This window comes from Ammodytes marinus (assembly GCF_949987685.1).
Source record: "Ammodytes marinus genome assembly, chromosome: 17".
NCBI lineage: Eukaryota > Metazoa > Chordata > Actinopteri > Uranoscopiformes > Ammodytidae > Ammodytes > Ammodytes marinus.
The window spans coordinates 2,680,236-2,705,488 of record NC_137221.1 but is presented as its reverse complement, the minus strand read 5'-3'; the positions used below and the strand labels follow the sequence as shown (position 1 = coordinate 2,705,488).

The window sequence follows — 25,253 nt, the reverse complement described above, 5'->3', positions numbered from 1 at the left end:
TCACATTTTTCCCCAAACGTCCGTCCACGGGACCCACGGGTAGAATTTCTGCCCCCGCACCGGCAAAGGATGCTTTAATGAAGAGGGGGGGGGGGGGGGGGGCACAAAGGAAAAATTCAGTAAAAAAAAATGTTAAAAGGTGAAACAAGGAACTTTTTTGATATTTTTGAAACCGTCTTATTTTGCCTCTTATGATCGTAAATGACATGCATTTCATAGTTTTTCTTAATGCCTTCGTCATGGCTGTACGTTCGCTCACCCAGGAACTACAGCTGGTGTGGTAAAAACACTACGGCTTTTAGTCCAAAGGTGGAGCTAGAATTAACACAAACTGAAATTTCCTCGGAAGCACCCTTAAAGAATTGTGGCTGTTGCTAAAAAATTACTTCCATACTATTCAGTACTATGCCAGCATATGCCCTAACATAAAGTAGAGGTAAATTGGTCCCCTTTATATATATGTTTTTTTGAATGTTGCGAAATTTGGAGAATAAACTCAACATATCCAGATTGTTGTAAAGTTGGAAAGACAGGATCAATAACTCAAAAGCAACATTATGAAAACACAAATAATTCATCTCTTCTCTCTCTCTCTCTCTCTCTCTCTCTCTCTCTCTCTCTCTCTCTCTCTCTCTCTCTCTCTCTCTCTCTCTCTCTCTCTCTCTCTCTCTCTCTCTCTCTCTCTCTCTCTCTCTCTCTCTCTCTCTCTCTCTCTCTCTCTCTCTCTCTCTCTCTCTCTCTCTCTCGTCTTTTTGCACATTTAAAACATATCAATCAACCAATGTTGTGATAGTTTTTTTAAGGAAGCACGTGCGTCTCAAAAACAACTCTATTATAGAATGAATGAGACTATGGTGGGAGGTCCGCAAAGTTGTCGATGGTACGGTCCATTTTATGGGTGTGAGAAATAGTTTGGAAATATGTTGGCTGCGTTCCAATCCCCATACTATCTACAATTTAGTATGGTAGAAAAAAAAAGATTTAGGATGTCCCAATTCTTGTGGTCAGATTAAGTATGGTAAAAAATACCCAGATGTCCTATTACATCCGGTCGAGATTTTTAAGTGTTTTAAAAAAAGCATGCTATTTGGGGCGATTCTGACCCCCACAATCCAGTGCACACCGGAAGTGAAGTCACATCAACGGAGTCTCTGTATGAAAACAACCGGGGATGAGACGGATATAAAAGCAAGAGGCAAGATCAAGGTGCAATGTTATGATGAAATTAATAAGTAAAAGTTTGTCCCAAGTGTATGCCTACTGCATCCTAACTAGATTCTTTTTTATGGTCAGATGTAGTATGTAGAATAGAAAAAACAAAGAGTATGAGATTTAGAATGCAGGGACAGTAACAGGCACAGAAGGATATACAGTAAAACATTTTCAACCCACTGAACTGTTATTTTTTACATATTTGGGGGAGAAGGGGGATGTCTTTCTATTATTTTAAAGGGGGAACAATTTAAATTTTCTAAATAGGGAGCAGCATTCCCATCAAATCTATGAATTCGAACACTCCTAAAGTGGACTGTACCATGTTAACCTGCCAAGCTCCCTGCCATAGTCTCATTCATTCTCTAGTAGTCAGTTGTTAAATGACCATGATTCCTAAAAAACAACACATCCCAATAAACATGTGACGTGTTTTGACTGTACAGAAAGATTACAACAATATTTCAAAGCCTGATTTTTTTTTAATTTTTTTTTTGCGATTTTTTATTTTTTTTAACTTTATTAGACAGTTTTGGAGTCACATAGATGAAATGGCTCAGAGAGGGGAATGACATGCAGAGAACGACCCGGGCTGGATTCTAACCCGGGTCTGCTGTGAAGAGGACTGAGACTCTATGGAGGGAGAGGGGGGAGGGAGGGGGGTTAAACACTACACCACAAGCTCCCCCCAGCACTGCATTATATTATATTATATGTTGTTACATGTTGGCCTGAATGTAGTTTTTACCTTTACAGAACTAAAGTTATTTTAACCTTAAATCATTGTATAAAAGGCACACAATTGGTGCTAGAAAAATTAACACATGAATGCAGGAAATGAAGTATTTGAATTGATCCTCGTACATTTTCTAAGGGTGGGCCCACCAAACCACCAAACCCCTGCTTATGATACGCCCCCCTTCCCCCTAACAATGTTCAAACGAAACCCAACACGTAAATGAGCAGCTTACAACTGTATTATAAAGTAAAAAAAAATAATACATTCTTCCTTCGCAGAGACGGCACTGCTCTGCTTCCTACAACTTTGCAACCGGACCGGCTACACCCAAAGTGTGCGCGCACGAAGGCAGCGAGAAGACATAGGAAAAACATCAATAATTCATATCATATAGAACGTCTATCTTTACACACACACACACTAACACACACACGTACACTGATGAGTATTTATTTGCACTTACCGATGAAAGACAGGAAAAGGAAAAAAGGTTTTAAGGCGAACAAATCCATTGCGGACGTTTTTTTTTCAAGTCTTTCCAGCGGAGACACAGAGACGAAAATGCGACCGGAGCTACCTGGTGCCTTTTAGGGAGCCACACCCTGTCAGAGAAGGTGGAACACACGCACACACACACGCACACCTACACTCAAACATGCGCGCGCACTACACACAAACGTCACGGGGTGTGATCTTGATGATGTCAGGGCTTCTTTTTTTTCAATGAATATTTGAATACTATAGAGTTTCTGCTAGCAAATAAATTATAAAAAATACAGTAAGATGAAAAATTCGCCTTGGTAACAAAAACATAAACACCACCGTTGTTATAGAAATAATTATGAGATGAAAAAGTCAAACTTGAAAAAAGGTTTGAGTGACATTTCAAGGCGAGACACTACAGGTGAATAGGGTAGCGCGCGGCACACGCACACACACACGCACACACACGCACACACACACACTAACATTTTTAACCTATATCATGAAACATTGCCATTTAATTACTGACATTAAGACTAGTGTTTAGTATTAAAAAAAATCTGAAATGTTTGAATAAATGCAAATTTGACAAGATCTAACTAATTATTCCTAAATATACATCTCTTTAAAAAAATGCAAATGTTGGATAAAGAGACGGTTAGATCTATTTTCTTCATTTTTATAACATATTAACGTCTGTTCTGAAGTTATGAAGCTGTTTTATTGGAAAACTAAAAAACAGACGAGAAACCTGTTGAAATGTGAAATAGGTTTTTGAACTGAGACTCTGCAGCCCCCTCGTGGACATCTGGGGAAGTAGTTTAAGTCATTTAGGGTGCTTTTGACTTAAAGGTGCAGTGTGTAATATGACATCATCAAGACAGTTCTACAAAGTTCTAGAATGCAACACTCCCTGGGTAACCCCGCCCCTTTCGAATAATAACAGAAGCTACAGTGGCCTTCAAGGACAAGAACAATTCTACATTTTAAACAATGCACCTGATGACATTCCAACTATGACACTTTCAAGATGGCGGCACTAGGCCTTGGTTCAAAATATGCAGAAATATGGACATATATGAGACCCTTCCTAAGGGAAAAATTCAAAACATTTTCAGCTATTATGCACTAAATTAAATGTACTTATGGATATTATAATTACTTTCTACAAAATCTGCTAGGAAATAAAACCCACAATTCTACACACTGCAGGTTTAAAGTATTTGCAGAAGGTTTAAAGGTGTGTGTGTGTGTGTGTGTGTGTGTGTGTGTGTGTGTGTGTGTGTGTGTGTGTGTGTGTGTGTGTGTGTGTGTGTGTGTGTGTGTGCCACGTGTTTTGACAGCAAATATAATAGAGTACGCATGTATGGAGTGGCACTGTGACGTCAGCGTTATAATACAGAAAAAATAGAGCAGACGCCAAAACCATCGGTGCACTGTCCTGCTGCTCCATATACTCACTGCTACATGTCGATTCATCCTCTGCTGAAAATAGTCCCCTAAAAATTCACAAAAATTATAGAGAAGATTTTTTTTTTCAATTAAATTGGCTTTATTGGCAAGACAGTTCACATGTTGCCAAAGCACATCAACACATAATAATAATAATAAGTAAAAATAAAACGATTAATAAACGATATATAAAGGCTGACTATGGAACATGTTAATACACAAAAACAAACCCTCTCAATGATCTCCTCTGCCTCACTAGACTGTGTGGTGTGTGTTTATTGAGCAGTGCTTGACAACACAACCAACAAATGCTACCAGGTAAAATCCAGCCAGAGAGAGGGGGACTGTGCAGATAGACACCACCACATATTCTAGTGGGACAGAAGTGATCATTGAGAGGGATTATTTTTGTGTGAGTGTCTCTATGATTAATTTCTTTCTTCATTAAAATGTTGCATAGTGCGCCTCTAAGTAATAAAACATTATATAAATAAACAAAAAATTACTGGACATTTTACTTAGAAATTAAATCATATATTTCTGTGTTATGTCTTCTTCCAAGAGGCTCAGAGATGAGAGCTACACACAAGGAAGAGAAATGAAGTATTAACAGACTCAGCCTAAAACATTGCTGGTGTGGATCTGCACTTGGAATTTATTAATAATAACAAACAAAAAAAATATCACAAGTGTCAACCTTTAACTCTAAGTAATTAAAGGTGCTACGAGGAACTTTTAAATATTTCTGAAACAGTCTAATTGTTACTCTGATGATCAGAAATGACATAACAGAAAGAAAGAAACCATCAGTGCAAAGAAAAGAATGCTATTTGTATACAGTTTTTCTTAACGCCTTTGTCATGGGTACGCTCACCCAGGAACAACAGCTGGCGTAGTAAAAACACTACCGCTTTTGTCCAAAGGGGGGCGCAAGAATTAATACAAACTGAAAGTTCTTCGAAGCACCTTTAAGTGGAAAAAGCATCCTGAAGTTCAGGTGAAATTAATCTGACTTCAGCAGCCTGAAATTTACAAATCAAGAATTCAACCATCTTTAATGGACATTATCTCAACATTAGTTTGAACCAAAAATCTCAACTTCTAAAGCAATTACATCAACTAAACTTTCCATAATCATTCATAGCACTTTTCCAAAGGCTATTACAGAAGGATTTGTTCATATGTTGTTTAATGTCTGATTTATGAGACATTTAGTTGAAAATGCATTTTTAACAAGGGTACATAGTATTTAAAAAATAAATCTATTTTAGGAAAGAAAATGCTGTATCCAAAATGTTTTATGTAAAAACATTGGAAACTAATATGTTGTCAACATTTGAAAAAGATTTCAACGCGATGCAAGTTTACGCATAATTAGTTATGGTTAAACATCGCCGAATTTGAAGAAAATAAATTGCTATACAAAAAATTTGATTTTTAATGTAAGTGATCAACTCTCAATGTTTCATGATGATATCTATAAATAAACAATGTGACCACTATTCACTAGCGTTGTCTCACCTTAAATCGAAAATATGAAGCAGGATACATGTTGAGTAGGGCTGGCCCGAATGTCATTTTTCAGGCTTCGAATATTCATTGGTTTTTCCGAGCGAATATTCGAATATTCGTTCCAGCAAAACACACCATCAAAAACAACATTAAAAAAAATATATTTTTTTTTTTTTTAAATAAAAAAAAAACAAAGCTCCGAATACTAATTTAAGCTCCGAATACTCATTTTCCGAACGAGTATTCGAATATTCGAATAATTCGGGCCAGCCCTAATGTTGAGCCTAACCCAACCCACTTTTAATAATCTAACAGAGTTAATCTTTCATCACAGACACAGTAACTGTACGGTTTCTCCCCTGTGTAGCATTTGAAATATTTTAAAATGTTTCTGAGTAGGCAAGTAGTAGATCTTATGCCACAACTTGAAAAACTACAAATGGCTTCTCTCCTGTGTGGATGCTAATGTGTCTCCAAAATTCAAACTTTTTTTTACAAACTGAGCGGCCAAAATAATTTCTTTAATGGATTGGATTTATAGAGCGCTTTTATTTGCACTCTGAATCAATTCTCATATGAACAACAAAGGATTTCGTTCATGTTGCATACTTTACCAAAAACATTAAAGGTGTAGTAAGAGATTCTGGAGAACGCTTGTTGTCAAAATCAGTGAATATCTCTTCATGATCCGCTACCTGTCCGTACTGTGTGTGCGCAGGGAAAAATCTGGTAGTAATAAACAGCCTAGGCTCTGAAGACGCGGTTGTAGGCAAAGGGTAGGTAAACAAAGGGGGGCCACCTTATGTAACAACATGCCAGTTTACAGAGCCTAAGCTGTGTATTAACATTGGATTTTTTCGCAGCGCACAAAGTACGGACAGATTGTAAGGAGAAATTTGCTGATTTTGACAGATAATTGATTTTCACAACAAATGTCTTCGACAATCTGACTGCACCTTTACTTTTACATTAGGAGGTGCAGTAATTCATTGTTTTGTTGAGGGCTTGTCTGACTGGGGTCCACTGGTCTCCTCCCAATCATCACTGTCTTCAGTCTCAGATGAGTCTTCTTCAGTCTTGACCTCAGTCTCAGGTTGTAATTCTGGATCTGGATGTGAGTTCCTGGCTGGTTCTGGTCCTCCACAGTCCTCTCCATCAGCTGCTGTTTCCATCTGTTCAGTTTGTCTTTGATGAAGCTGTGAGGACTGAGGTTTCTCTTCATCATCTTCACTCTTCACAGGGTCAGGAGTGAATAGGAACTTGGTGATATCAGCCTCCTCCAGCCCTTGAAGCTGCTCTCCCTCCTGACTGGTCCAGAGTTCCTCCTGTTCCTCTTTAATGTGTGGGGGCTCTGGTGGGTCCTCCTGGTCCAGACGTGAGGAACGTCGACAAACCCGCTTGTGATTTCTGAGATTACTTTCCCCAGTGAATCTCTGGTCACAAACGTTGCAGCTGAATCGCTTCTTTGGAGTGTGTTCGACCATGTGCAGCGTCAACTTTCCCTTCTGTGTGAATTTTTTCCCACAAACCGAACAGCCGAACGGTTTCTCTCTTGTGTGGACCAACATGTGACACTTCAAATGTCCAGACTGTTTAAAACTTTTGCTGCAAACTGAGCAACTGAACGGTTTCTCCCCCGAATGGATCCTCATGTGTTTCGAAAGAGTCGTACGGTGGATGAAGCCTTTGCTACAAACCAAGCAGCTGAATTGTTTCTCGCCTGTGTGGATCGGAATGTGCTTCTTAACATCTCCCTTACGTTTAAACGCTTTCCCACAGACTAAACAGCTGAACGGTTTCTCTCCGGTTCCCATCTGTTCCCATCCTCTGTTCTCCTCAGTTTGTTCTTTAGGATGAAGATGTGAGGACCCAGGGCCCAAACATTTGTGTCTTCTGAGTTGATTTCGCCGGGTGAACCTTAGCTCACAGACGCTGCAGCTGTACCTCTTCTCCCCAGTGTGTATGACCTCATGCTGCGTCAACAGGCTATGCTGTGTGAATTTTTTTCCACACTCGGAGCAGCTGAACCGTTTCCCCTCTTCCTCATTTTTCACAGGCTTTAAACCTGACTGGGGTCCACTGGTCTCCTCCCAATTATCACCGTCTTTGGTCAGAGAAAAGTCCTCGGCCTTGAGTTTGGATTCAGGTTGTAAATGTGGATCTGGATGTGAGTTCCTGGCTGGTTCTGGTCCTCCACAGTCCTCTCCATCAGCTCCTGTTTCCATCTGTTCAGTTTGTCTTTGATGAAGCTGTGAGGACTGAGGTTTCTCTTCATCATCTTCACTCTTCACAGGGACAGGAGTGAATAGGAACTTGGTGATATCAGCCTCCTCCAGCCCTTGAAGCTGCTCTCCCTCCTGACTGATCCAGAGTTCCTCCTGTTCCTCTTTAATGTGTGGGGGCTCTGGTGGGTCCTCCTGGTCCAGACTGGGGCTCCACTCCTGCTGCTCAGGGGGAACCTCTTCTTTAACCAACAGCTGCTGGATGTCTGCAGGAAACATAACAGAGAAATGGTATTGGTGTGAATGCTGAAAGTGAAACCTGACTAGTTCCACATACTTTAACGTGTATATGTTTAGCTCAATTAGGACATTTCTGGTATCAATCAAATATTTTATATCTTTCATTCTTTTGCAGCGCTGTTCCAGACTCAAATCGTATCAGTCGAATCACATCTTCCAGTTGAATACAGATATTTGACTATTCACCATTGTAAGAGCAATTTTCAGGTGTCAATTGATGTTGTCATGTCATGTGTTGTCCACCAGGAGTCACTGCCCTATTGCCTAGGGCACAACTTAAATAGTTTCATATTCATAATTATTAAATACTTTCAACTTTTCATATTCCATGCATCTTTTACTTTTCAGTCGCATTCATATGTTCTTCATACTCATTTAACTATCAGGTAACCAGTCAAAATGTAAGCTTCTCTACACTTATGATTCAACTTCTTTTCATGTTTCATATTTTCAGTCAGAAACTATTCTAATTTCTAGATTTCAACAACTTTCAACTCTTCAGTCCAAATATAAATTCATACTTCCCATTCATTCAACTTTCAGCTTTTCAGCATCAGCATTAACACCGCAGTATCTTCAGAAATTGCATTTTTAATCCTTACTAACTTCTACAGATCACTAACCATGAAAACAAGTAAACACAGGAACAGTTTCAGACTGTCCTCTCAGCTGAACATACGATATGTGTAAGTAAGAGCAGTATGAATGAATGAATGAATGAATGAATAATTTATTTCAAATATACAACAACAATACAATAATAATAATGCATCAACAGGAGTCAGCACTAGTGACTCCTGCACTGATAAGGCCGCCAAGTACTCTATAAAAATGCCACAACATATTTGAAAAGAGGTGGGAAGAAGTGAAAACTTGTTCAATCCCACCCCACTTCTTTAAACAATATTAACAGGTCATATATCAAAATCAAAACTCAAAACTACCTGTTTCCTTCAGACTAATTTCTAATTTTCATGATATCAATTCTATGTATCAACACCTGCATATATGTACACCATACCGATACACATAGATACACACAAGCGTACAAACAAACACTTGCATATCTGTATATGTTCTTTTATGAATTTTGATGTATAAATTTATCTGTCGTCTGAATGATTCTTCCAACTGTATAATAATGCTGCTGACTAACCCTGGGCTCAGTGCTGTGCGGTACCAGTCTTCCATGTGGAAGCATTGGTATGGCTGTCTCCTTTAACATGTATGTTGTATGTCTTTTTTAAATGGACCTCGAGTCTCTCGAAATAAAGTTGATTGATTGATTGATTGATTGATTGTACTCCATACCAATACACATAGATACACACAAACGTACACACACGAACACTTGCAGATCTGTACACCATACCAGTACACATAGATGCACACAAACGTACCAATACATTTCCTGTATACCCATACACTTATACATAATCCTACACATACCCATGTTTCCTACTCACTGACACACTGAACATGCCAGCCACTCCGACTGCCAGCACCACAGCACCTGTGGAGTCAGCCATGGCAGAAGGCCGAGCCACCCTAAAGACCAATAGCTTACTGCTGATCACACAGTTAACTAGTCATGTTAACAAGTAATGAGACAAAGCCCTCCTTCGTTACTGTAACTCTGGAAAACCATCTCTTTGTATCTTCTTTTAAACTGTTTCATGCTTGGACATTGCTTGATCTCCATACAAACTGTTCCACAGCTTCACCCCACAAATTGAAGTGCAAAAGCCCTTCCTGGTTGTTCGAATGCTGAACCTGTCAAAATGTAGTTTCCCCCTCAAATTATAATTAAGCTGTCTTTCATTAAATAATTTTTGAATATTATTTGGGAGTTTGTTGTTTTTTGCTTTGTACATTACCTGAGCAGTTTGAAACTTCACAATGTCAGTGAATATAGAAATAATGAATGAGTATTGTCCAAATATTCAACCTTATGAATGACACAAACCGCTTTCTTCTGCAGGATTGTTACTGGTGCTAATGAGGTTTTGTAGTTGTTCCCCCAGACCTCGACACAGTAGATTAGATATGGCAAAACGAGTGCACAGTAAAGAGGGTGGAGTGATTTATGATCCGAAGCCTGCTTTGCTTTGTTTAGTACTGCAATGCTCTTTGACAATTTGGTTTGTACATGTTTTATGTGTGATTTCCAACTGATTACATCATCGATCATAACTCCAAGAAATTTTATTTTGTGCACTCTTTCCACCCCATCTATTTCAATCTTTACCTGCACATCTCTTTTACCATATCCAAATAGCATCATTTTAGTCTTGGCCAGGTTTAGGGATAATTTGCTGTAATCAAACCAGATTTTTAGTTTGATCATTTCTTCAGTAATCACAGTATCACAATGTTATAGTTCAGTGTAAATGGCTATCGTATTGTTTTAACCATTGTTGCTTCTCATACTCCCAGTAGACAGTTACCAAACAGACTGCTTAATCTGCAAACTGTCAATTAATCTCAAGGGTCACCTGAAAATATTACTCTCAATTTGGTCTCAGACTTTTAGACCTCACTTTATACACGCGCACGCACACACACTTCATAAAAACACAAACTTTCATATATTAGAACGTTTTTCACTATTTCTAAATGAATATTATAAATGTCTGTCTGTTTTGTTTGAACTCTGTTGTCCCTCTTTTGTAGCTGTTTGTCTATGTATGTGCTGCAAGTAACAGAGCAACAAAAACGTTATTCCTTGTGTTCACATATACAGCCCATTCTGATTGAGTATTATTTTGAAGGAGCTACGTGTCTGGATAATGTCTGAAAGAGACACAGCGTGGACGTCTATGAGCAAGTGAAAGACTTTTAAATTAATTTATCTGATTAATAATGATCTTGTAATGTTGGAGGAACAAACCTGCTCTGTGTAACCGGACTTCAGGCTTCAAAACAGCGTCCAGTAGTTTCTGTTGTCGCTGGTTCTTCTCTTTTGAACGACAGAGTTCCTCCTCGTACTCTGCTATGGTTCTTTCAAACAGCCCAAATATCTCTTCAACAGCCGCAGTTAGTCGCTGAATCACCAACACTCTCACCATTTCCACTTTAGACATTGTAACCAGAACGGTTTATCCAGACATACAGATGCTATGAAAGCATATGCTGCCTGCTTTTAGAGAAAATTCAACTGCGGGCCACGTTGTGACCAGTCGCCATCTTGTTCCAAGTTAGTCAGAGTAAGGACAATCACTTCCGCTGCATGTACATTTACAGATTTCAGAATAAAAGCCCAAAGGGTGTGCTGAGGTAAAACCTACACATGTAAAGTATTGTGTATACACAGACAAGATTAAATAAATTATTTACAAAAGGGTGCTAAGTATGTTTTTAATATCAAATACATTCAATATTCTTAAATATATTATGTTAAATGATAACATTCTATTGAAACAGTGCGCACCACCAGTTTCTTTGAGTCAACTTTATTTACACAGCCCACTATCACAAACCCCAATCTGCTCCAGGGGGCTGCACTGTCTGTATTGCAGTGTAGACCATCCCCTCTGTCCTCAGGCATACATACACAGAGGTCTCAATCTGTATCTCAGTGCACATGTTGTATCTTGATTACTCTGAACAATAGTACAGAACGTCATCTTCTATATTAGAATATTGCACATATTCTCTCATATGTTTTAACTGTACATTTTCTATTTCTATATTCCAAGATATCATTAGTTATGTGCATATGTGTATGCTGTTTACTAGTTTTTCTCCTGGGTGGATTTTGTTGTGAACGTTAAGACTTAAAATTAAGCTAAATGTTAAATCAAACTTCCTCAGAATTACATTCATGTCTCTAAGAGCGACTTTATGGTTTTTCAGAGCGTTTGAACTGAGACTGACTTTTGCTTTCTAGGTTAAATCATCATCACTGTCTTCAGTCTTGTCTTCGGTCTCAGGTTGTGAATGTGAATCTGGGTGTGAGTTTCTGGTTCCTTTGAAGAAAAGGAATCACTGTATACTTTTAATGTACATTTTATTTGTAAGATTCCTGACTAACAATGAAATCAAAATCAGTGTGTAATAAAACAAAATGAATCCAACTAACCTAAAATTAACACCAAACAGAATAACCAAGTCCATGGTGGTTGAAGACTGAATTCCTTCAGCGTCTTCCACAGATTGTCTTTGAACACACCTGCCTTCATGAAGAGCTTCCTGAGATGTGAAGTCAGGTGATGCTGTGTGGCTGTTTAAGCAACAAAACTACCACTATGTGCTGCCAAACTACTTACATTGGAATAATTGAAAACAAAAGGAATTATAAGATCTTACTAGAAATGGCTCTAACTACATGAACTTGTTTATTTTGGCTTCAATGCAGCTTTAAGGACTCACCAACACACTGATGGATTTTGAAATGTAAATTAAACAAAATCTTTCAGCAAAGAAACACTTGGTGTAGCTGAGCCTTTATCATTACAACAGTTTGAAGACTTAAAGCGAAGTCATTAGTGAAACCAACTGCACAGGCATCTCTACTTTAAGCATCTCTGGTTCCTTCAAAACTAGTTCACAGCTCCACAATGTGACACTAAGGTGATGAAGAGAAATTATTAATTTAGAGATCTGGATGTGAGTTCCTGGCTGGTTCTGGTCCTCCACAGTCCTCTCCATCAGCTCCTGTTTCCATCTGTTCAGTTGAGCTGCTGGCTGCAGGCTCTGCCTCTCTGTTCTGCTCAGTTTGATGAAGCTGTGAGGACTGAGGACAGACACGCTTGTGTTTTCTTAGTTGATAACGCCGAGTGAATCTTTGGTCACAAACGCTGCAGCAGAATCTTTTCTGTCCCGTGTGGACAGCCATGTGTTCTGTCAAAGTTCTCTTCTGTGTAAATGCTTTTCCACAAACTGAGCACTGGAAAGGTTTCTCCCCTGTATGCACGGCCATGTGTACCTTCATATCTCCCATCCGTTTAAAGCGTTTCTCACATACAGAACAGCTGAACCTTTTCTCCCCTGTGTGGACAGTCATGTGTTGTCTCAAATATTTCTTCCGTGTAAATGCTTTACCACAAAGTGAGCAGCTGAGTGGATTTTCTTCTGTATTACATCTGACACCACGTTTAGAGACTTCATTATTGTTCAGAGACTTTGAACCTGACGGAGGTTCTCTGATATCCTTAGACCATTCATCACTGTCTGCAGTGTCAGAAGAGTCTTCAGTCTTGTCTTGTTGATGAAGCTGTGAGGACTGAGGACCAACACACTTGTGGTTTTCTGCTTGTGTAGAACCACACTTAGAGCAGCTGAATGGTTTCTTGCCTACATTTACACTTGACAAATGTTCAGTGGTATCATTCCAGTCCTCACTGTCTTCAGTCTCAGGTTGTAAATGTGGATCTGGATGTGAGTTCCTGGCTGGTTCTGGTCCTCCACAGTCCTCTCCATCAGCTCCTGTTTCCATCTGTTCAGTTTGTCTTTGATGAAGCTGTGAGGACTGAGGTTTCTCTTCATCATCTTCACTCTTCACAGGGACAGGAGTGAATAGGAACTTGGTGATATCAGCCTCCTCCAGCCCTTGAAGCTGCTCTCCCTCCTGACTGGTCCAGAGTTCCTCCTGTTCCTCTTTAATGTGTGGGGCCTCTGGTGGGTCCTCCTGGTCCAGACTGGGGCTCCACTCCTGCTGCTCAGGGGGAACCTCTTCTTTAACCACCAGCTGCTGGATGTCTACAGGAGAATAAAGAGACACACGTTTAAGAAAACTGAAATTTAACAGTAATATTTTTAAAGATGGAGTCTGGAGCTTGTTGTCAAAATCACTCTGTCAAAATGAGTCAATATCTCCTTAGAATCCACTAGCAGTCTGTATTATGTGTTTGCACAGAAAAAAGAAGTGTTAATAAACTCTTTAACCCCTTCAGACCCACATTTTTTTCTGCTGGGCAAAACAAATATTTTTTAACTGATTCAGACTCCTCTTCAACATAAAAACAGAGTGTTTTATTTTAATTTTTTTTCATGTCCATTCCATTGGACACCAGGACACGATGCACGTAAAATGCCATAAAAACTTAAACAATAAAAGGCCTAGTTTTTCCATATATGTCCTCAGGTATGGCCTAAACATCTGGAACTGGATGTTTTTGAGTCTGTGTAAGATTCTGAACATGCACATCAACTTGATAGGTGTATCACAGCGAGGGTAGGTGTGATAACTGGGCAGGGTAATTAAAACATGTTAATCCGCTGGTCCACTAGGTGGCAGCAACCCTCTGTTGTTGCGGTTGAGTTAACCTATAGTAAAGCACAGAACAAGTTCAGTTAGTGATGTGCCTCTGTTTTGCCATATTAAGTATGCTGCACACTGTGTTCGCCAGGAACGAAATAAAGCTTCAATGTGCAATAAGAAGCCTCCCGTGAGTTACTACAGTAGGGAACAACAGTGGGGTCATCACCAGGAAAGCCCAGTGCCTACTAGAAGAGAGGGAAATGCTATGACGCAATCTGAACATGCACATGAATGTAGGATAATGATGTATTTAAGATGACCTAAAAAAGAAATCAGTTTTGCCTTCAGTAAACTATCATGGACCTTCCAACACATAACCATACTTTTTATAGTAGGCTAATTAACCTTTAACAAGGTTGTAAGAGCCATCTTCACGTACTGGCTACACGTGATACGAGGTACTTTACCGGATTGGAGTTGCCCTGCCGTGGGTAAGGAAGGACGCCGACCGCCTTTGTTCGGGACCGGTGAAAGGAAGCCGATCAGCTGTTTCTCTCTACGGAGGTATGAGTAGCGCTACTACACAATTAACGGCCACCTGACTCTGTGTGCACACACTTTGGGGCATAATTCCAAGCTTGGTTGCAAAAAAACAAAAACAAAAACAAACTGTGACTTGACTTTATTCGTTTCCGCGATCGCTACAATGGAGAATACAAACAATGTTGACAATGTGGTGAACTTGGCTGATGAGGCTACAGCGGCAACTGCTGATGACGCAAATGACAATGGGGCGTTCAATGACGGTGATGACAATGGTACAAACACTGACACACCAAAACGGGTTATAAAAATGACTCGAAGAGCATTTTGTGAAAAAAAAATTTAAAATACAAAATGAGAGAAAGTCTAAATTAAACAAAGCAAGTCATTTAATAAAGGTTGTGGAAGAATTACTGCCAGAAAATGATTGTGAGTCTGAGGTAAAATGCACCTTTGCCAAATGTTCCACTCTGTGCAATGAAGCTAAATCTCTGCATATATCATTGGTGGGTTTGCTACATGGTGATGAGCTTGATAAACAAGAAACATGGTTCAAAGCAAAAATGATTGCAAACAATGAGTTCACTGACAGAGTTCAACTATGGTTGACAAACAATTTCAAAGATGGAAATAAAAATGATGACAAAAAGGGGTCATCACAGGTTGAAACGAAAAATCACACAAATGAAAATGAGGTTGATGATGATGTTTTACCAGAAGACAGTGTGTCAAATGTTGCTAGTGAGCGTCATAGCAATCACAGCTCTGGCAGCAGGAGAAGCACTAGCTCCATAGCATCTACACGCATTAAAGCAGAGGCAGAGAACGCTGCACTAGTTGTACGCGCGGCAGCGCTGAAAGAGACACACCTGCTGGAGGAACAAGAAGACAAGCTAAGGAGAAAAAGGCAACAACTGAAGCTAGCAGCGGAAATAAGTGCTACCAATGCTAAAATAGCAGTTCTCCAAGCTGCAGAGAGCAGAAGTGTGGCTAAAAGTCAGGATGGTACGAATTCCTACCTGAAAAGGAACACTCTCAACCCAATGGCAAATGAATATGAACCCACTGCAGCACAAAGGAATGAAAATGAACAAATGCCAACATGGATGGACCACTTATCACTGGGTGCGCATCCTAAGGGAAAAGTGAACCAAATCCCATTCAAACAAAACCAAGTCCAAGTCAATGTCAACACACGCTATCAGCTTGAGCCTATGGCGCCGGAAGCAACGCATGCACACTATGCTCCCTTTGATCCAACACCACAGTATTTCACACAACCTCAACAACCGCAAACCGAGGAATCATTTGGAAGCTGTTGTGTCCGCTACACAATGGTTATTCGCCCGACTCCTGATGTCCATTGCAATAGACATTGGACTTTGAAAAAATCCTATAAATTAATTACGTGACATATGTTCAAAATAACTTCAAATATTATCACTTGTAATAGTTAAAAGTATACTGAGAGCAAGTTTGTTTGGCCAGCATGAACATAAATGTAGATTTTAGATTGAAAATGGGCAGTTACTCTTCCCTCTCTGGATCGACTCAGCCATACTTGTCTTGTCAGATGTCTGTCACTCTCTCAGAGCATGCTCAACGTCATTACATGATTTTGATTGGATAATCAGGATCCAATCAGTAACCAGCAGTGCTGACATCATCCAATTACAGAGTATTTATTGGTTTAGAGAAAGAAATATGTCATGTCCATTCCAATGGACGCAGGGTCTGAAGGGGCTAAGGCTCTGTAAACGGGCATGTTGCTAGCTATGTTGGGCCCCCTTTGTTTACATACCAGAAAACAGAGACTAGGATATATTTACAGCTGATTCTTTTTCAGCACACACAGTTAGTGGGCCGTGAAGAGATATTCACTCATTTTGACAAAAAGTGATTTTGATAACAGGCGCTTTCCAGGATATCTGACTAAACCACTCATAGCAACATTGTCTTCAAACGATGGGAGAAACGTTGCCCTTCCTGTAGCCTTAGATGTAGAGGTGCTTATATTTAGTCCAGGAAAATGGACAGGAATTCACATACATAACCAAAACATACAACTTAAAAAGGTCCTCCGAGGAACTTCCAGTGTATGTTAATTCTAGCGCCCCCCTACGCCAGCTGTTTTTCCTGGGTGAGCGTATACCCATGACAAAGGCATTAAGAAAAACTATACACAAATAGCATTCTTTGCACTGATGGTTTCTTTTTGCTGTTACCTGTCAGTTGGTTTAAAGTGACAAAAAGTAACAACCCTGGCCTTCTTTTATGTTATTGTATTATTTTATATTATATATTTGTTGGTTTACTTAACTTATCATTGTCTTACATAGGCTACTCGTTATCCTTTTAACGTAGGCCTACTTGTTGTAGGCTATATTGTGTAGCCCGCTATTTAAGTATAGGCCTAATGTCATTGTCTGCATAATTCATTGTAAGCCTATTGATAAGAGTAATAACAATAAAGTAAAACAAAACAAAACAAAACAAAACAAAACAAAACAAAGACGGTAGGCTACCAACGAAGCTGTACCAACCTGCTCTGTGTAACCGGACTTCAGGCTTCAAAACAGCGTCCAGTAGTTTCTGTTGTCGCTCGTTCTTCTCTTTTGAACGACAGAGTTCCTCCTCGTACTCTGCTATGGTTCTTTCAAACAGCCCAAATATCTCTTCAGCGGCCGCAGTTAGTCGCTGATTCACAAACGCTCTCGCCATTTCCACTTTAGACATTTTTTTCAACTCACCCGCGGAACTCGTTAGGAGAAGACGCCATCTTGTGCAAAGTTAGTGACTGAGAATAAGTACATCCACTTCCAACGTGGAGATTTATAAACTTCAAAATAAAAGCCCCGAGGGTTTTCTTTAGGGGAAAAACAGCAATTCAAAAGACCTTTGTTTCTAAATTGTTTTACTGTTATAGTTGTATTTTATACAATAAATATTTTAAAAAAAATACTCTGAAATATTCGTTTTAAATGTTAACATGCAATCAACCAAATTAATAATGTAAAAGTGTTAAACAGAAATGTCACATTTCAATTTCCGCTGTTTTCCGACATTTCTTTCTCTGATAATATTTAGTCAGAATTGAGGAATTAAGGTTCCAGCAGGTGATACATTTTGGTTATTGTTTTCCTTCCACATGCAAAATTATTAAAGCCGAATTTAATTTTCCAAAGGCTTTTAATTTGGTGATCAAACCAATCGTAAGCCTGGAACAGTCCACATCCTGACAGTTCTTTTTTTTTTATATTTATGAATCAAACAGCCACAATATATTAAAACAAACTGTCAATTGTGTTTATTGACATAAAAAGAATAATCACAGGTGACAGACTTTGCCTCCAGTACTGTAGGCCTACATTTGAACGATTCAGTTGACACTATGGTTGCGTTCCGAATCGCATACTTTCTACTATATAGTATGGTAGAAAAAAGATTTAGGATGTCCCGATTCTTGTGGCCAGATTTAGGATGGTTAGAAGTACCCGGATGTCCTACTTCATGCGGCCAAGATTGTTAGTATTGAAAAGTGCATCCTATTTGGGCGATTCTGACCCACAATCCAGTGCGCACGTGAAGTGACGTAACATCGACGAAGCCTCCATATGAAAACAAACGGGGATGCGACGGATATAAAAGCAAGAGACAAGATCAAGGCGCAATGTTATGATGAAATAAGAGAGTAAAGTATGTCCCAATAGTAGCCTATGCCTACTGCATCCTAACTAGATTCTTTTTATCGTCGGATGTAGTATGTAGAATAGAAAAAAGAAAGAGTATGCGATTCGGAACGCAACCTATGTACTTGGTTTAGCACCACTAGGTGGCGCCAAAATACTAGCCTATAGCCTACACACATAGGAATAGTTGAAAGCAATATTGAATTGTCTCCAATTACATTCCCTTGTAGCTTTCATGCAGCTTTGATGATCTCATTCGTCAGACAACTTGATTATTTATCAAGTGATTTTTTCATTTCACATCCATCTTTACCACATCTTCCTTATGTAGTGTCCATGCTGCAGGTCTCAGTGCCCAACCATGTCTCTTTAGTGACGGCTAGTGTGTGTGTGAATGTGAGTATGTGAGTGTGTGTGTGTGTGTGTGTGTGTGTGTGTGTGTGTGTGTGTGTGTGTGTGTGTGTGTGTGTGTGTGTGTGTGTGTGTGTGTGTGAGTGTATGAGTGTGTATGTCTCTGTGCATGTCTATAGGGGTGGGATGGTGATTGGGTTCTTTTAATTTTCTCCCCTTGATTTTATTTGCTGTTTTTCTATTCCTCTGTTGTAGTTGTTTTTAATCTCTGTAACGCACTTAGAGCTACTTCTGTATGAAAAGCGCAATATAAATACAAATGGATTTGATTTGATTTGAACGTAGAACTGAAGAATGGTTGCTCACTGAGTGAAAAATACCACCACAGCAGGCTTCAGGATATGCACATTTATTCTCTAGAAAGAGCAGCAGAGGGCACAATTAGAATAGACACAGGGAGGTAGGTTCTCTCTCTGTTAATCCCCCAGACAAAAGTTCTCCAATATTTTGCCGGGAGAAAGCAATGACGTCACCCATGTGTCTTGCTCTGTGCAACGTTAATTAAGACCCCCCCCCCCTTGCTGCAAAGTAACACGGAACTATGAAACCATTACTCATTATAAAAATAGCTAAATAAACAGATATAGAAATGGTGTTATGACAAAACAAATAACACATACAGGTTTTGAGAATGTTCAAAATAAAATAAAAATAAAATAAAATAAAATAAAATAAAATAAAATAAAATAAAATAAAATAAAATAAAATAAAATAAAATAAAATAAAATAAAATAAAATAAAATAAAATAAAATAAAATAAAATAAAATAAAATAAAATAAAATAAAATAAAATAAAATAAAATAGGCAACAAATTGACTCAGCTACACTTATCCATATTCTATCCAGCAAAATGTACACCAGAGATGCCCTGGTCACTGCCTGTTTGTAATGTATTGGTTTTATTTGGTCTGTTATTTCTACATAACATATTATACATGTCTCTGGGGATTTTATTTTGAAGTCCGGAAATCTCCACCCTCCGGAAGTGATTGTCCTCACTCTGACTAACTTGGAACAAAATGGCGATTTGTCTGCCTTTACCGAGCAGCGCTGTTCACGTCTGCAATTGTCTCTAAAAACTGCAGCAATGATCTACCACAGCCTCTGTATGTCTGAATAAACCTTTCTGGTTAAAATGTCTAAAGTGGATATGGTGAGAGCGTTGGTGAACCAGCGACTAACAGCGGCTGCTGAAGAGATATTTGGGCTGTTTGAAAGAACCATAGCAGAGTACGAGGAGGAACTCTGTCGTTCAAAAGAGAAGAACGAGCGACAACAGAAACTACTGGACGCTGTTTTGAAGCCTGAAGTCCGGTTACACAGAGCAGGTTCGTTCCGCTAACATTATAAGATCATTGTTAATCAGAGAAATTCATCGTATTTGCTGTAACATCAATAGTTTTAAAAACGCTGAGACCTCTGCCTGTTTTTCTTTGTCGACGGTCTGCGCCTGCGCGTCCTCCATTGTTTGGCGGTTTTATACAGGTGAAACTCGGAAAAATTAGAATATCGTGCAAAAGTTCATTTATTTCAGTAATTCAACTTAAAAGGTGAAACCAATATATTATATAGACTCATTACATGCGAAGTGAGATATCTCAAGCCTTTATTTGTTATAATTTTGATTATTATGGCTTACAGCTCATTAAAATTTGAATATGTGCCTAGGCAATAAAGCGCTATATAAAACCTATCAATTATTAATTATTATTATTATTAATATTACATGAAATCAATAAAAAAAGGATTTTAAATACAGAAATGTACGCCCTCTATAAAGTATAATAATCCATCATCATTTACTATGCTTGTTTTTGCAAAACATTTATTTTATTATTGATTTCTTTTCGTTTCTTTTTATTTATCTCTCTTTCACAATTATCTAATTACCTTATGACAACATTCAAAACTGTGGGTCAAAAGTATAAAATACCATAATGGAAACTAATACTATTTAAACAACCGAAAATGCCATTCTTATCATTACATTCATATTATGATGATTATTCACTTCTTAGTAGGGGAGAGTGGCCTAAGTTGTGCATTTTGGAAGTTGTGCCACCCCTTGTTTCTAGAAAACCGTGGAAGAAATTGGAAATGTGACCACATATTTAAGAAGAGCCATCCATTTGACTCATCCTGTAAAGAAGGGAGACACAAGAAATAAGATATAAGCACATTTAAGCTAAAAAAACTGTGTTTTGCCTTTCAAAGTAAAATTTCCATGATCAAGGTTTTTTGATTATTGTGTCTGAACAATTATAGACAAGTTTGAAAACATTTGACACATGTTTTAGTGCTTTGGTATGCTACATTTTGAGTCTATACAGTTAGCACGATGTCAGCCCTAAATTGCTGCATCATGCTTATTATCCAAATTTCTGGGATTGGGGTGATTTGTGCCAAATGGCCTGGGTGAGTTATAAGTAAGTAAGTAAGTAAAATGTATTTATAAAAGCACATTCATGACAGTTTGCACTGTCCAAAGTGCTGTACATAGTGCATTCAGTAGGTAAACAATGAAGGTAAAATAACAATAACCAAAATAAAAGACGTAAAGCCCATACATCCACATAAACACAGATAGTAGTGCAGAGGTAAGATAGTTAATGGGGAGGAAACACCAGGGTGTACATATGGGTTTTGAGCCTTGATTTAAAGGCAGAAATGTAGGGGAATCACATTTGTCAGGTGGCAGTTGGTTCCACAAGCACGGAGCAACTAGTGCAAAGTACATTTCTGAGAGTTGTGCCAGAGGCATGGCTGTATACGCTGGTCACCAAAAGAAAGTGATTGTCTACAGTAGCTCAGAAGAGAGTGACATCTCAATTCCACTTAACGACACCACTGATGAGAGTTCAGATGGCCAGAAAGATGATGATGGTGACTTTGTCATTGTGAGCTTTGCAGGTAAAACCATTAGATCTGCAAGGCCTTGTTTAAGAAAATTGTCCTTCAATCTTTGTCAACTATTTACTTTAAATACACCTTAAATAAGTGATTGTCTTATGGATTTGTCTTGCATTGCAGTTTATGAGATATATATCAATGGCACAATTCACCCCATGGTATTCTCTCCAACCGTACAACTTACACCACACCGGGGGCAAGTTGTGCATCAAGACAACTTTTTTCCGAAAGCTATATTTCTTCAACAGTTTATTCCAGATCCAAAGTTTTTATTGCCAGGGATGCACAACACCCTGAAATATATGTACATATTTGAGTTGGAGACTTTACTGTCAAGGCCTTACTTTAAAGTCACTTTGAGTAAAAAGTTGCACAACTTAGGCCACTCTCCCCTACTGATTTTTATTTTATTTTTTTTTATTATCATTTTGTTGTTTATATGTACGTATATATGTTTATGTGTGTGCATGTCTATATGAACATGTGTATGTACGCTCCGGGTATAAGTAGCACATATAATTGGAGACCAAAAAAGCATTTTAATTTATTTTTTTATTTTTTATTTTTTATCTCCGATAATCAGTAATACCAATTATGTGGTTTTACTTAATATATTCATAATATCATATCGATTTTTATAATTCATCAACACTCACACGGAAACTAACATTACTTTCTGTCATTACATTTCTGTAGCAACCACTTACATCAAACTCACCAAGTTCCTCCATCCAACCCTAATACACACACACACACACACACACACACACACACACACACACACACACACACACACACACACACACACACACACACACACACACACACACACACACACACACACACACACACACACACACACTTATTTTAGATACTCTTTCTGTAAAAATAAAGACATGAGTGCTTTTCTTATTGAGTGTAGTATTTCCCATTATCATTAGAGCTACATAGAGAATGGCAGAGATGTAATGATTATCTTCCCCTGATTGTGTTCATTACTTATATTAACAAAACATTTTATAAAACTTATTCAGCTTTCAGAAGCTAGTTCTGTATCTATGATCTGCTCTTCATGGCTCATGCTGTCCTCATCAGTTCTCTGGTCCCCTCTCCCCTATACTCATAACAACAAGAACAAAAAAATAGACTTAAAATATAGAAATAGAATTTAAGCGAATTGATTAACTTTGACAAAAATGTGAAGTGGCTTCTGTATAGATAATATATATACAGTAACCACTCCACATTTTCACATCATCATCGTAGGCCTATATTATATTCAATGTAGGGATGGCCATGTAGATTTCTATAGAGTAGCCTTTGTAATGTACAGAACAGTTTGTATAAAAATCGTATTCAACCAGAGCTCAGCTGTCTAACTGTTGACAGTCTAATAGAGAAGGACAGGAATGTTCTCCTGTACCGTTCTGTTTGACAGTGGAGCTGAATGATTCCGTCCACAATGCAAATATAATAGGGACTTCAAAGACCTATTTCACCGCTGGGGATATGAATCTGTATTGAACTCTGAGATCCTATCAGTGTTTCCCCCAGCGCTTTATGGCTAACCCCAGCCCCCCGCCTTGACTACCGACCGCTGCACAATTAATGTACTAGCAAGCGCGATGTGTGCTTGTGCATGGTCATAACTGCGCGAAAGGCCGCGATTAGCGGTAAATAAATGTGCACATGTGTCTCCAAGCGTTCCTCTATCTTTCAGCTGCTCTGTTTCTGCGGCTTTGCGCGCGCGATTGTACCGCACCGCGCGCGACTACGGCATGCACGCGGGAGAGTTAAACGAGCAGAAGCAAACCGACATTTAACCGGTGGCGATAATAAACGCAGTGCAGTTCTATGGGGATATTTAGCTGAACAGAAAGAAGTGCTCTGCAAAGCTAGAACAGTTTAAGACTCCACATCACCGTGGCAACACAACCTATCTATCAGCTCAGACAGCGCAGAGAAAGGTTTGATGAATACATGAGAGTGATGGCCCAGGCAAGTTTCAGTAAGTTTACAGTGCCACACTGTTACTGTCTTTGAAATGCATTTAGTCATTTTCAAGGGGAACACACATTGTATTTATTACTTCAACTATTGAGTTATTTTTCAAACAGCATGCTAGTGTAGGCCAACAAGATATATTTTCAGAATGTTCAATGCTGCTTTATTTTTATGTTTTAAACTGGGAAATACATGTTCCAAAATGACCAATAACCTCTGTATTTAAAAATAAATCAAGCAAGTAGGCTAAAAATAACCATTAATGAATTATAGGCTATCGCATCACAATAGGCCTTAACAATAATCGCACAACAGCCACTCATCAAAAAAGGAACTTTAAAAAGTTGAATTTGCACTTTGATGTGCATACACATGTTAAGTGTATGGTCCATTATTTTTATTGAGTGTGTCTGCGTAGTATTGCACCAAAACATTAGAAGTTTTCTTTAATTGTGCTTTGTACTGTCTGCATGTTTGCACAACATTTGTACCTGCACATAGCAAACAAAATTGCAGAACTGTAAGGTCAGTGTCTGTTGTATTTTTGTTTTCAAATAAGCAGTTGTTTATTTCTTTACTGCGCATTGGCATCTTTGAGCAAAATACCCCCACATTTTCGCCTCCCATGACCCTGGACAGTGACCACCTTGACTAAGACATTTTCTGGGGGAAACACTGCCTATGTAATATACAGTCAAAACCGAAATTATTCATTGGGTCTGTGAAAAAACAGGGAAAATCGCCATACAGTAATAATGGAATCCATTTACTTCAATTTGCTTTTCCCAGAGCACTTTGATTTCCAGCATGATTAGCAGTTCTAGTGCTTCAGAGGTGAGGGTCATGGCACCAACGATGACTATCGCACTCAAGGATTTTTGCGCAGCTACTGAGGAGATGTTCTAAGGAGCAAAGAAGGAAGGTGTCTAAATCTATGAGGAATCAACTGGTGATTCTGTGCTGCAGCGTACTCTCTCACCTTGTCCACACACCTTATTGCCAGAGTTCCACTTCCCTACCGACTCGCTGCTACTCCACGCCTGCGTAGACCTCTTGTGGGAGTAGAGCGTGTGTCTCACCTTGTCCTGGGCCTTGCCGATTGGCTCATTCTCTTTTGGAATTAGCTTTCTCCACTGCTTTCTCCTGCCCATTCCCTTCCTGTTCTCACCTCGATTACAGCTGATGACACTTTGCACCTCTGCGGGATTAGGAGGTGCTCTGGGCAGTGCTGTGAGATCACGTCGGTTATGATACTAAGTCCTGGATAAGATGCTGAGTAAGCTGCCATGTTGACCAACTGAACTTCTTTCAGACTGGACTATCACTGATTGAACTCTGGGAGGGGGGACTGCGCCGATGACAGTTTTGTTGGGTTCAAGGTCCCGTTTCTTCAACAGACGGCCACTTCACTAGTTTCCATCTAATTCTCAATAAATCAAACTAATTGGCAAGATCATCCCCATATTTGCATGGAAGTAATTTCCTCTTTTCCTCTTGTATCGGTTTGTACACTCCCTGCCATCCTTACCTTAGGTTGTTGGCCGTCTTCATTTCAAACTGTTCATGTGTTTGT

General features: G+C 39.0%; 2 protein-coding genes across 2 annotated transcripts in view; both read right to left on the bottom strand.

The window, feature by feature from the left end:
- LOC307263704 (cell adhesion molecule CEACAM20-like) overlaps positions 1-2,534 on the bottom strand; it is a 33,713-nt gene extending 31,179 nt beyond the window's left edge. Inside the window, exons 1-2 of the mRNA XM_080044924.1 lie at positions 2,415-2,534; positions 1-72 (exon numbers count right to left, since the gene is read on the bottom strand). The exon at positions 1-72 is cut by the window's left edge and continues 276 nt beyond it. Of these exons, the coding sequence (XP_079901050.1) occupies positions 1-72; positions 2,415-2,463 (121 nt within the window). The 5' untranslated portion in view covers positions 2,464-2,534. The remainder of the gene's footprint in view (positions 73-2,414) is intronic.
- A 1,918-nt stretch (positions 2,535-4,452) lies between these two features.
- LOC307264069 (uncharacterized protein) lies at positions 4,453-11,041 on the bottom strand (the record flags this gene model as incomplete). The annotated part of the gene is made up of 5 exons (XM_080045381.1): positions 10,811-11,041; positions 7,789-7,886; positions 7,596-7,743; positions 7,343-7,502; positions 4,453-4,465 (listed from the first exon to the last, which is right to left on the bottom strand). Exons 1-5 carry the CDS (start codon positions 11,001-11,003, stop codon positions 4,453-4,455), a joined length of 612 nt encoding a protein of 203 aa, XP_079901507.1. The 5' UTR covers positions 11,004-11,041.
- Between the last annotated feature and the right edge of the window lie 14,212 nt (positions 11,042-25,253).